This window comes from Chironomus tepperi, unplaced genomic scaffold (assembly GCF_022539635.2).
Source record: "Chironomus tepperi strain 1889 unplaced genomic scaffold, CSIRO-AGI_Ctep_v1 contig_196, whole genome shotgun sequence".
In the NCBI taxonomy this organism is placed as follows: Eukaryota; Metazoa; Arthropoda; class Insecta; order Diptera; family Chironomidae; genus Chironomus; species Chironomus tepperi.
In genome coordinates, this window is record NW_027226318.1 from 2,528,633 (window position 1) to 2,541,689 (window position 13,057).

General features: G+C 31.9%; 1 protein-coding gene across 4 annotated transcripts in view; it reads right to left on the reverse strand.

Moving 5' to 3' along the window:
- The window catches only part of sog (short gastrulation), a 70,526-nt gene that overhangs the window by 24,158 nt on the left and 33,311 nt on the right, over nt 1–13,057 (reverse strand). For all 4 annotated transcript variants that reach the window (XM_070639616.1, XM_070639614.1, XM_070639615.1 and 1 more), the window contains 2 exons: nt 7,563–7,666; nt 733–865 (listed from right to left, as the gene is read on the reverse strand). In XM_070639616.1, the coding sequence (XP_070495717.1) occupies nt 733–865; nt 7,563–7,666 (237 nt within the window). The remainder of the gene's footprint in view (nt 1–732; nt 866–7,562; nt 7,667–13,057) is intronic.

The following is a 13,057-nucleotide window of genomic DNA, read 5'->3' on the forward strand; positions in this document are numbered from 1 at the left end:
TCTAGATTGCTGAGATAAAAACCCTTAAAACCCCATGACCCTAATCCTTCTTAAATAATCCAGTTGATGCCAAAAAGTCGTTTTTTATTTACAATCTAACTAATGTCTATAACTCGTCATCACATCAATCTAATACACATATTTTGGTGTCCATTAACAGTATCAAGTATCAAGATGATTTATGATGATTATAAGAAGAATCAAAACTTGAAAAAAATCATGAGACATTTGTTTATTTTATTCCAGAGTGTTAATGGACGTCTAATCAATTTGCAAATGTGAGATAACAAGCTCACGCACAGAAAGGAATGAAAAATACATGAGAATAAATATTATGGATGCGAGAACTGATGTTGTGTATAATAAAAATAACGATTGAATTGGAAAATAAAAGAATTCATTTTGAATATGTTATTGTGCTTACTGTAAAATGTTGATCGTATATATGGTAAATGTAGCAAGAAATTTTGTCATTCTTTCTTGTATATTTTTGTGTAATATTGTACACAGGCTGCCTGTGTCGGCATAACAAGTCGTCTTTTATAACAGAAAAACGTATCAAATTACAACGTTTTGCGGTGAAATAAGAGTCACATCAAGAATGATTTGTTTACGTTCCCCGAAAATCTCTTTTCAATGAATTACAAAAAGGAACCGACCGAGAGATTATTGCCGAAAGAAAGGCTTTTTTTGGTGTCTTGTTAAAAAAAAATGAGATAAAATTGTACTTACTGTTTGAATCTCCTGGACACGTTTTACAACATCGACCCGGTAACAAAATTGGCTCATCGCATGTCGGCTTAGGACATTCATTTTTAATGTTCCTACATTGTACTCGAGCTACAATTCTGCGCTTCTTTTGTACCTAAAAAAATGAAAAAGAACAAAAGAGTCAATATGGCACATTCCATGCATATTATCAGCATTATTATATTTCACTGGGAGTCAGTCACAATGGAAACATCTCACATAACTGACAACAAAACAAAAAAATATATATATTTCGTGATCTGCAAACTTAACAGTCACTGAGACAGTCAATAGTTGACTGTTGATTCAAAAACGCCTCAAAGTGAAAATTAAATATTAAATTATTTAATATTTGCCATTAAATTACATTGTCACATAATGGATCTTGCTTTATGCATTACTCTCCATCATTGCTTACTGCAAATATTTGGATATTTAATTGTCAAATTCGCTTTAGATCATCATCCGAAAATGCTGACGAGTTGAGAAGTTTTTTACGGTGTGAATTTTTCGGGTTTTTTTGGTAGTTTGTGATTGTTTTGGGCTTTTTGAGGAGTCAGGATGAGTTTTGGTATTTTTTATGGATCAAATTTATGGTTGCGGATAGACTTGCATATTCAATGTGCATTCGGCTTCTTGAGAAAAAGTTGAAACTGATCTCAAATATGTCCGGAGATTTATTCTTTCAATATTGACTTTTCTAGTCATTTTTTAGAAATTCTAGACAGGATAATGATTTGGGGATTGAATAAGCTGCAGTTAGGACCAAGGATCAAGAAGCCATTTGACACAGTCCACCAGAAGGGTGGTCATCTGACCTACCTAGGCTAGGATAGGTTAGGTTAGGTTAGGTTAGGTTAGGCTAGGCTAGGGTAGACTAGGTTATGCTTGGGTTAATCAATTCTACGCTAGGTGTCTAAGTCTCTATGACAGTCATTCGATGTCAAATCATCCAGAGTTCTAACAAATCAGACAGAATATGTCCAACATAAAATATGATCCACATGAAGCAACAAAAAGAAACACGCTTATTGTGGTATTTAAGACAGTTCTCTCAGATGACGATCATTTTTCTGACTTCTTTTTAAATAATCAAATAACTTCTTAGCGCCACTACTAAAATAAAAATAAAGCGTGAGATATGATAAAAAAAAAAACTTGTGAATAATTTATCGCACCGAATAAAGCGTTTAGTGAGTGAGTGGGAATGATAAAAAAAGAATCTTTAATAAATTCTATTTTGTTAGACTTCCATTATGTATTTCTTTTGTGGACTCTCTGTTTATTTAAAAATTTAAATTTACGATCGCGTTGAAAAATTCAACAATTCATAATCCTCAATCTTCTTTCTTGCTTCTGACCATTTTTGCCGATCATTTTTTATTCCTCACATAATTATTAGCTTCTTATTTTTCATTTGTTGTTGTTGTTGTTGCTGTTGGTTCCGAATTATGAAAAATTGAGTATGTCACTGAGCGGCTTGTAACTGTCGCCAAAATACATCACTGATATGATTGAATGTCTCGCAGACAACAAAATTCATTCATGACATTTTTCTGAGGAGCCGTCTTAATTTTAAATGGATTCCTGCTTGAAACTCCGCCCCACTGACTTCTTCCTTGACTCAAAACTTAAATGACTTTAAAATCGTAAACATTTTTTTCTACCATTTTGATTATTTATTTTGTTGATAAACTTAATGATTTTTTTGTTTTTCGGTAGTTTTTGATGTCAAATGATAAGTTTTAGTGCCATGAGATTTAAATGGCGGACATGTGGGTCTGTATAATTTTTGCAAGACGATGGCGAATGTTAAGGATTTTTTATGGTCTGTTTTTGTCTCAAATAACTTTAGTCACTTCAAGAAGCAACTTTGAGTTCAGTTCCTGAGAAATCATCAAATTTGACACTCATATCAGCTTAAAAGCTTAGTATGATCTACTAGTCTAAAAAATTATGCAAATAAGTCAAACGACAATAAAAATCAGGAATTTAAAGAACACAAAAAAATCAATTGACGTAGCGCCCCAATAAGGAGACATTGGCGCTATAAATCCATCATTTTAAAGCTTCTTCACCTGTTAATGAATTATATCATGGGATTACAATAAGATTCAACAATTCCTCAAAAAATAATAAAAATTCGAGTGACATAAAAATTTCGCAAATCTCCAAATATTCAGGCATTCGCGTTTGTGTGACTGCCGAAAAAATCTTCATAATCGCCAATAAATCAATCAACATCTTCGGTAATCGTGTGATGTGTTTGGCAGGAATTTATACAAAAAAACTCAATCAAAGTGTAAATCCTTGGATTGACATGCCACAAAAGTATCCCAAAAATGTCACTCGATCGTATAAAAACGCGCTAAGATATTTATTCAGTCTCCTGTTAAGCATAATAATAATAATAATCATTATAATATCTTCTAACTTAAGTGAAATTAGGCGCCTCAAATGATCATCACATATATATTTTTAGTAAGCAGAAAGCCAGGCATCGACAAAAATTAAAAATTTCTCTCAAATTTCATATGAAAAAAAAGACCAAAAAAAGGCGACAACGACGACGACGACAAGAAATAAAATAAAGGAAAAAGGCCAAGAATTAAATTAAAATTAACATTTATGAAGTCATCGGATGATGATGCTTTATCAATAAAAGAAGATCTTCATTTCGCTTCTAGATGAAATAAATATTTTGCATTCCTTCATCTAATTGATGTAAATATTTAAATTTGACTCATTGCGAGTGTGATTGTATTTAATTGCTTAAGATTTTAATATAAATAAACTAAATCCCTGAAAAGTGCTGTATGTGATCGCTGCCACATGATGCTGGCTGTTCGTTATGGCAAGAAACTATATAGTTGAGTCTTAAGATGAGATTAGAAATATTAGAATATGATCATAAAAATGAGATTATTTTTCATGATCTTGTTTGGTTCATTCATAAAAAGTCATTTTAGTATGGCAATAATCAAGTAGTTTTAAAGCTGTCTCGACAGATCTTAACGGTAAATTATTAAGTTTTGCTGCGATCTGTTTCATTAATAATTTTTTTAAATCAAGAAATGAATGGTTAATTCATGAATATTAGAGATCTTTATCCTGATGTTGTTGTGGCTTTGTTGGCTTTGTTGGGAAGGCCAAATTAACCAAGTTTCCTAATTCTTTGTGATTTCTAATGATTATAGTGAGACAGACTGTGATATTGGACTATATTAAGGAAGTCTATAAAAAAATCGTTGAAAAAAATTTGAAATTTTCAAGTTCAAAATTTGAACTTCATAAAAATGTAAATAAAATTTTTGTTTTAAATGTAGATTTGACTAATTTGAGGACTAATCTATGAATTATTAGCTATTCAGAAGAATCCATAGCTGCATCTACCTCCTTTTTAGTCCAAAAGAATGATATAAAAATTTCCAATTTAATTCCCACGAAATCATGTGAACCTTTCGAACTCTTCTGGACATAAGTCCATTATTTACAGCCTTATTGCATTCACCCCATAATTTATCTCCTTTATTGTCATGTTTGAAAGCAAAAATTATAATTTTTTTTTTTTGATAATAAAATGTTATGATTTTATGCGCACATTGATCGAGTCAAAGCAGTCATTTAGCTACCTGGCGCGTCTTTCTTTATACTGATATGTATGTATACATTCATTTATCTTGCCATGGTTTGCATGATTAATAAAAAAAGAGCCACAAAATATACACCGTATATATAAATATAACCATTCGGCGCCACTTCATTCGCACACTGAAATCATACACACGCCAGGGGAAAGAAGGAAAGGGAATTAAAAAAAAAATGTAAAAGAGATTTTGAATCGAAGAGTCAGTGTGATTTAACAGTATGATGAGAAGTGAGAGAAAAACATTCTTAAGACGTGTAAATATTTTTATTATCATATCCATTTAATTCTTGTATTATAAATAATATCCATCTCTTCTTTTTATATATAGAACGAATGCGGAGAGAAGTTTGTGTAAGGCGAGAGGTGGTATTAACGACGCGGGGAGTAATTGTAAAACTCTTTTTTTTTTTGCATTGCCTTTTTTATGTCTTTCCCATTCACTCTCGCATTTTATCGCTTGTCTTTTTACTAGCGGATATTTCTACACTATCGGATTTCATAGTTTAATGAGCTTCATGAGACGCATAAATTTTGTGGTCTTTTGGATGTTTTGTGATTGAATTTTAGAGATACAGAGGAAGCTTGTTGAATCGAGGATTATATTGAGGACGCTATTCAATGATTTTGGTTTAAGGATCTAATGGAATATTGAAGCCTTAGGTTCTGTTCCTTACAACAAGGCTTGCAGGTTATACGATTCATATCTCAACCTTTAAGTCTGTTTTATAGCAATTTCGCATAAGAAATTTCAAAAGTTTTGATCAATATGCTTCAATGCAAAACATTATCTAAAGTTCGAATCCTACATAATATCTTAACTGAGGCCTTATAATGAGTATTATTTTTTTGCCATATCCAATTGATACGCGCTATCACAATCGAATTCCATTTAATAATTCCATACTCGATCATTTTTTTCCCTCTGTTCATCTCTCGTCTTCTTCATTTTCGTGGCTATTTTATTATTCACGTATGTGTATTAATCTGTGGTGCTTCAATTATCATATTATGTAGATGAGATGTGAACTAGTAACAAGCTGTGTAACAAATTCCATTTAAGGTTATAAATTGGTGTTAATTAGTGATAAGTTTTGACGCAAAATGCCTTTAAAATGAATTTATTTTTTTTGCCTGTAGCTTCGCATTATGATCATTGTTATTTTTAAGGGTCATTTAACTTTGTGCATTAATTAATGAACGAAAAAAAAAAAACAGAATTGAGTGAAAATTAATTAGCACAAAACAATGTCGAAGTTGTAAACCTCAGTTGAGGAAGCGGCAAAAGAAGAAAATGATGACTATAAAATATAACAAGATGATCTAATCATGTCATGAGATGATACATTAATGCTTGATGGAATTTCTTAAGCATTTATTAATAATAATAAAGAGATGAGTATGTGACAACAACAACTGTAGGGCAAATAATGAAATGATGATAGATATCAGACTCGATGCTCCACCATGTACTCTATAATTATGGTAATAACAGATACTTGACGCCTCATTGCTTAACGACTGAATTGTATGCAGTATGAATGTTTGTGCGCCTGCAATTTATTTCACTCTCGTTCGTTCTTGTTACAATGCACAATGGAAATGAATATGAAATTGGTTTGAAGCAATCAGGAACGTAAATTGTTCTCAGAATGATCCTTTGAGCTGATTGTTTTGGATTACTGGGGATTTACAAGCGTTTTGACCATGTAACGTTCATTTGAGATTTGAATAATATTTAATGTTCATAGTTGAAAGCCCCTTTTCGTACAAAAGTTCAGTCTGTTTTTGAACTCCAAAGAATAAACATTTTATACAATTTTTACAAAAGTTACAGCTGCATCTTACAAAATGGAAGTTTACTGCTTACTTAGTCAATCTAATAATCATCCTGACTTGATCAGTTTACATCAACAAGGACTAGTTCCGATTCAAGATTAGAAATCTCATTAATTATCATTAAATATATTAATAAGCTATTAAATGCGCTTTGGCAATAAAACTAATTCACCGTAGCGTTGCATCAAGCATTTATATTCTCATAAATCAAACTGCAAAGCAAGAATAACTCCTTTCCATGTGCGCGTCAAAGACAAATAATGTCCATGGTGCCATTTGTTGATCTTGAATGTGAGAATAATATGCAAAATATGTGCAATTGCAATTTTTATTGCCATTATTATTATTAAAATCGATTAAATGATATGTAGATTGAAGGATTTGTGCGAAATAAGCAATTCGTTGTCTGTGTCCCGTTTGACTGCATATAAACCGTACATTATTCATTTCATCTACCATGAGGTACATGGAGAGTAAATTATATTGACACACATTCTAGACAGTTTGCATTTGACACTATTTATATTATTTTTTTCTTCCATTGCAATCATTAGTTTTGATTATCGATGGCTATAACAATTGTTTATTGTATGTTAAAGTCTGAAAATACCACCTCAATACCATTTGAGAAATGCATCAAGAAAAATTGAAGAAAAAAATGAGAAAAAAATTTAAATAAATAAATAAAAAAAAGATCGTTTAATCGGAGCTGAGGGAGTGAAGCATATGAAACAGGAAATCATTTTTTAGTTTGCCAGATATATATTCTCTAGAATAAAGTCAATGGGTAATGTTCATATATGTACATATATATACATGAGACAGTGAAAAATTAGCATGAAAAATTGTGAATTGCTGGAAACTGAGAGATAAATTGAGATTAAAATTAAAACCTTATTTTCTTTACTCTGTGTCTTCGCTGTATAATCCACCCGTCTATATACATTCATGCATATAAGACCGACTAGTGAATGAATTTAATTTCATCTCAGATGAACTTTTTTATGTCCCAGTTAAATATTTAATTCGTTTAAGAATTGGTTTTAGACAGGGATGTGGATGTGGGTTTTGTTGTACCCTCGCCTGAATCCAGTCCTAACTGCATTTTACATGCCATAATTATCAAAACAAACAGTTCCGCGAACTTGATACAATCCATAAATCTACATAAAATTCAATCACACATCGATTTCAATCCTTACGGACACATAGCTCAAAATAATAGGCAACTCCAATTTATAGCTCCCATATGGACTGCCTTCACCTACTTTTAATGTTCCATTGTGCTAATTTCCCCAGTGAAAATAAAATTAAAATTATTACTTACTGGCAAACACTGGCATTTAATGCAATACATCTTTCCAAATGGTGCTCCCAAGTCAGGAAACCACGTCGATCCAAGCTCTTTCAGTTCTTTTCCAAAGTGACACTCTATAAAAAAAAGAAGAAATAAATAACATTAATTTAATTAATTGAAAACATATGCAAACAACATTCGTCGTAAAAAAAGCATGTTTTAATGTTCTTTAAGTTAAGCGCTCAGTAGTGAAGATATAATTAATTGTTTCATGGTCAATCGACACATTTTCAGCACAGAGATATCGGAATGGCAAGTGAGTGGATGAGAAAGAATAAGAAAATTTGTTATTTTTTTTTTTTAATTCCTGCGCCGATCGTCTTCATGGAACATTGAAATTTTATTCCATTTATCATTTGACTAAAAATTTGCGGGTGGCGCTCTTCGATCGTCGTCTATTTTGAATATAGAAATGACCTCGCTCATATTCGCATAGCTATCATCAGTACATGATGTTATTGAAGGGAATTTGAGTAGCAATGAGGGTTTCTGGATCCATAACACACAATGAGGACTTGCAACAGGTCTGAAATCTTCAAATTACAACCCAATCAACACATTCTTGCCATAGACTATGATGAGACACCCAAGAGATGTACATGACCCCCAATAACCATTGATCATGAAAAGCATGCAAAACATTCCCTGAACCTGTCCGCAATTACATCCAAAATATTAAAATTTTTTGTGAAATTTCTCAACAATGATGTCAGCTGATGAGTGGCAATGCTATTTTTTCCCACGTATGAATATACCGACGCGATATTTTTCTTCACTTCGACATCTCTCATCATTATCACCGTACATACGGTACAGGAGAGGAAGAAGAAAAAGAGTTTTTCATACTTAAAAAACCCGACAAGATGAGATAATTTCCCGGGATTTAAATGAATGAGCTACATGGGCTGTAAATAATGAGTAAGATACATCCGAATGACAATGTATAATGTTTACATTACATATCATATAATCAATGAGTCGGCATCATGAAAACTGATGAGGATGCCAGAGAACAGAGCATTTATGACTTCATAAGAAATAAGAAGTTAAGAATTTACCGAGAAATCTTTGGAATGTGCTTGATATTGTATAACAAAATTCTTATTATATGTGAGAATATTAAACGCACGCACTGTATATATGCAGCATGTAGAGAGAGAGTACTATTATGAAGTTTTAATTACTTTTCATCCGGTAAGATGTTTATGTGCACTAAAAGAATTACGCTGGGAATGTATAAAGAGTCACGCAAAATGTTAATATTGACAGAAAAATCAATTCACGCTATCGTATAAGTAAGCATCTGGCAATTTCTTCATCCTTATCTGGCCGGCGCCTCACAAACACAACTACATATCATCATCAAATATATTGTATGTTTATCGGTCAATTTTTACAATTTTATTTCTTTTTTCGTCTTTTTTTTATATTTTTGCGACTTTTTTTTCTTTTCTTATTTTATGGAAGTGCTTATACATATTCAGTACAGCGGTGATTATACTAATTCCTTTTGAAGTGCAGTTTTTGTTAGTAATAAAATCAAAATTTTTTTTATATTCATTGTGGCCTGGTCATTGGCTTTATAGATGAATGAATGAAGCTACAAAAAAAAAATTGATGAATGGAATGACTTAAAAGATTCTTTTGAAGAAGGTCAGTGCTTTGATGTTTCTTATTACTTGATCGGTAAATTTGCTAATTCATTCTCATGATAAGCCGTCATTTTGAATGGACCTGATTATTACTTTTTAGCCATTCATAAAGCGTCACCAATAATAATAAAAAAGTTAATGCTTTTTAAGGTTCTTAAAAAGATTTGACTGACTTGCTTGTCCGCTTAATATTGCCTCATTTGCCTTTATTTATTGCAAAATGGTAGTGGAAAATTTTCAATAGTAAAATTTCTGTTGTGTCATTTTCAGTATAACTTTTGTTTGTTTTTTCTATCGCACAGGCATAGCTATATTGATTTCTAAAAGCTTTCTAAGTATATACGCACAGCACACTACATTTCACCTTCAGATTTTTATCGAAGAATTGTTAACAAAAAAGTATAATGTTTGTATATTTTGCACAGACTGAGGAAAAACGGAACTTAACGCGACATTTGTTTATGTGCTAAATTTGTGCTGATTGGGAATGGAGCTTGAGGGTTAGCTGGGTGGCATGGATGATCGTCTAAAGCTCCAGGCCTTCAATCTTTAATAAATGGTAAGATCCAGCACACCACTGACTCAAACTCTAGTTTTATAGCCATTAAGTGACATATGACTCTCATTACTACTTCGAATAACCCCTCAAGTCACCAGAACACCCCAAACCTTTACCACACCCTCATCATCCCCATACAAATCTCCAACAACACCACTATTCCCTATCAATTTCCGCAAATAAGGTGAAGCTATAGTAAATAAGATGAAGCATGATCGAGAGAAATATGAAATAATATACACAAAAAAAAAATCTTAAATTGAAATGAAACAGTAAACAAGTCATGTATACATGAATAAAAACGGCATTAAGCCTCTTAATCTAACAAAATGGCTATAACAATAAATTCTATTTAATGCATGACATTGGGTTTAATCGACATTTAATTTAATTTTGAGAACGACTAGAGCAGATCGACTTGAGTGTGTTTCCTTCTTTCCTCGAATCAAGAATTCTGACTTACTCTATGACATTGTGTGTAAGTAATGTCATGTAGACCGCAAAATATATATTTATATTGAGAATACTACGCAAGTACGATTGTAGACAATGCCTGTGTGCTCATTTTGGTGGAAATGAATTTAATTTCACGCAAAACTGGAGCAAAATGTTACTTCAAACAGACATAAGAATGACTGAATATTTTTTTCAAATCCATATATAATTTTTAAGGTAGGGCATTACTGTCATGAGTTATATTGTACATTCATCTAGTCAATTGAATTGTCAAAAAATCAAGAAAGAAGTATGATCGAATGCTGTGGGATTTCATGATGGATGTTTAAGGCGCATTTTTAAAGGTCAAATTTGAGGGGATTATAAATTGATTCTAAAATGTTCAGACTAAGCAACAAGTCACAACAAACAAAATGTCTCACATCATCCACAAATCTACGCTTTAAAGATCTTAAACTACTGACATCATTTATATGTCAACATATATGCAAATTAAGAGATATATGAGTGAAATCGTGAGAATTAATCATTCGTTCTTTGTCACTAGCAACAAAGTTATTAAATATTGCCTTCAGGTTGTACTATTACAGAGAATCAACAGTCAGAGATTAGAGTTGTATCGAATAATTAAGAAGAAGAATTTGTAATTGATATATACTCACGATATATATACGGCATATAGCAATGTTTGATTGATTAGTCATTACTAATCGTTTTCGATTGATTTTTTTGTTCAAAATAGTAATTGAGGATTGTTTGGAAGTGACGTTGAGATGCTAGATGTAGGATTGCTAGCTCGATTTTAAGGTTTGGTATAGAATGAGATCCAGAAAGCGTCAAGAGAGGGGAGTGAGTTGATGTGGGGCAGGGGCAAGGTGGTTTAGCCCTTTTGTGCCTTATTAGTGTTGCATGAGCCTAGCGAACATGGGTTCGAATCTCATTTAGTATCTCTTCTCGCAAGCACAGCTTATAGCTCATCAAAGGAAGGAGTTCGAATCCCACTAATGAATTTATAGATAGATATGCCTAGACATCATTTGTCAACAATCCCGTACCCAAAACCAGAATATTACGCATTTTTTTTCGAATCATTCAATTCAGCCAGTTAAGAGTTGCAATAGTTTTTAATTGGAATTGCGGATTTTGCGGACTTAAACGTCGCGTCTGAAAAAATTTTGTTTATTATAAATTCAAAGAAATTTTAAATTAAAACAGAAAATCAGCCTTGAAATTCATGTTTGATGATCAAACGCAAAATATAAATTCTTCTAGTTAGCATTAACCCTGAATCAATCTGGGTAGATATTGACAATGTCATGTGAATCAATAAATCATGATTTAGAGAGCAGAAAAGATAAATCTTTTTATTCATTCATGTGAAAATTTGAAGAAATAAAAAAAAATTGAGAATTTTTCATCGTCTTCGCTTGTGTGAATTGAAATAATTTTGTTAAAGCTGGAAGATCATCAAAAAAGATTCGAGAGACATTTAAATTTGTTTGTCATCTGAGTCCTCAATCTATATAACTTTTATATTTTCATTCATTCAAATGAAATAGACTCAACGAATGATGATGATGATGATGATAATATTGATGATAAAAACGCGTTCATCAGCAGTTGAGAAGTCAACAAATTATATATTCTCATCACTTTTCATATATATTTCTTCCTCCCCGAATACAAAAGGCAGTTAAAAAATAAAGAGTTGACAAAAGCAGCCAGCAAGAAATTTATGATGATGATATTTTTTTTTTTTTTGGCAAGAATCTACTTAGATATTCCCGATACGTATCAATATATGTGGTGTGTGTTTGCTCATCGCCATGAGATCATTTCATAACATTATACATTTTTATTTCTGCCCATCAGACAACGTCAAGAGAGAAAAAAAAGATGTTTCTGTATGGATGGTCGCTCAAGAAAATCGTTTATCATTCGCAAAAACTTTTCATTCAACACTTTTTTGTGCCTTAAAAATGACACATAATAATGGTCGTCTATCAACTTGGCAACTTGGTATTCATATGCAATTCATGTACAGAATTTTTGGAGGAGATTTTGATGATTTTTTGGAATCTTTGAATAATAGATTTGGTAATCGTCCTATATCAGTCAGCGATCATGAGATTAAATTTGAGTATCAGAGCTTATTGAAGGAAACATCATCAAAGAGTGCCTTCCTCGCTGAACTATCATATTCATGTATATAAAGCATCGCTATAGATATTCAGTAATCTGAACATAATATTTAGGATTTGAACCTATCAAGAGCAGCCTAACTTAGTAACTAATATGTTGCTTGATTGCAGTTTAAATGGAAAAAGCGATAAAAATACGGAAGGGTGCTCTAGCAGCAGCATGATAACTGTATTCAGGCTGTGTTGACGCGACTACTGAGATTTGCGTCAGTTGACATAGTATTGATTCTATGTTATTACTCTACATTTCTAATTTTATATCAATATCTTTTAATTCTATGTTATAGTCCCCTATATTGTCAAGTCAACTTAATACTAGTCCTGTGCTACTCAATTATTTCAAGTTTTTCATAGTTTTGAATACAAAAATGCTTCCACTCTATCAAATTCCACTTCCAAATCATGAATGAATGAAAAATATGAGATACATATTCACAGCAGATATCCACATAGTTTTTTCAAGAAGGAGTTGAATAGAAGAGCACAAGCTGAAAACAACGAAAATTAATTTCAAGTGATGAATGTTATTTTTATGGTAATTTTTTCTCTTTATAGTTTGTTATTTTTCTCAAATGAAGCTTTGGATTATCAACTTCT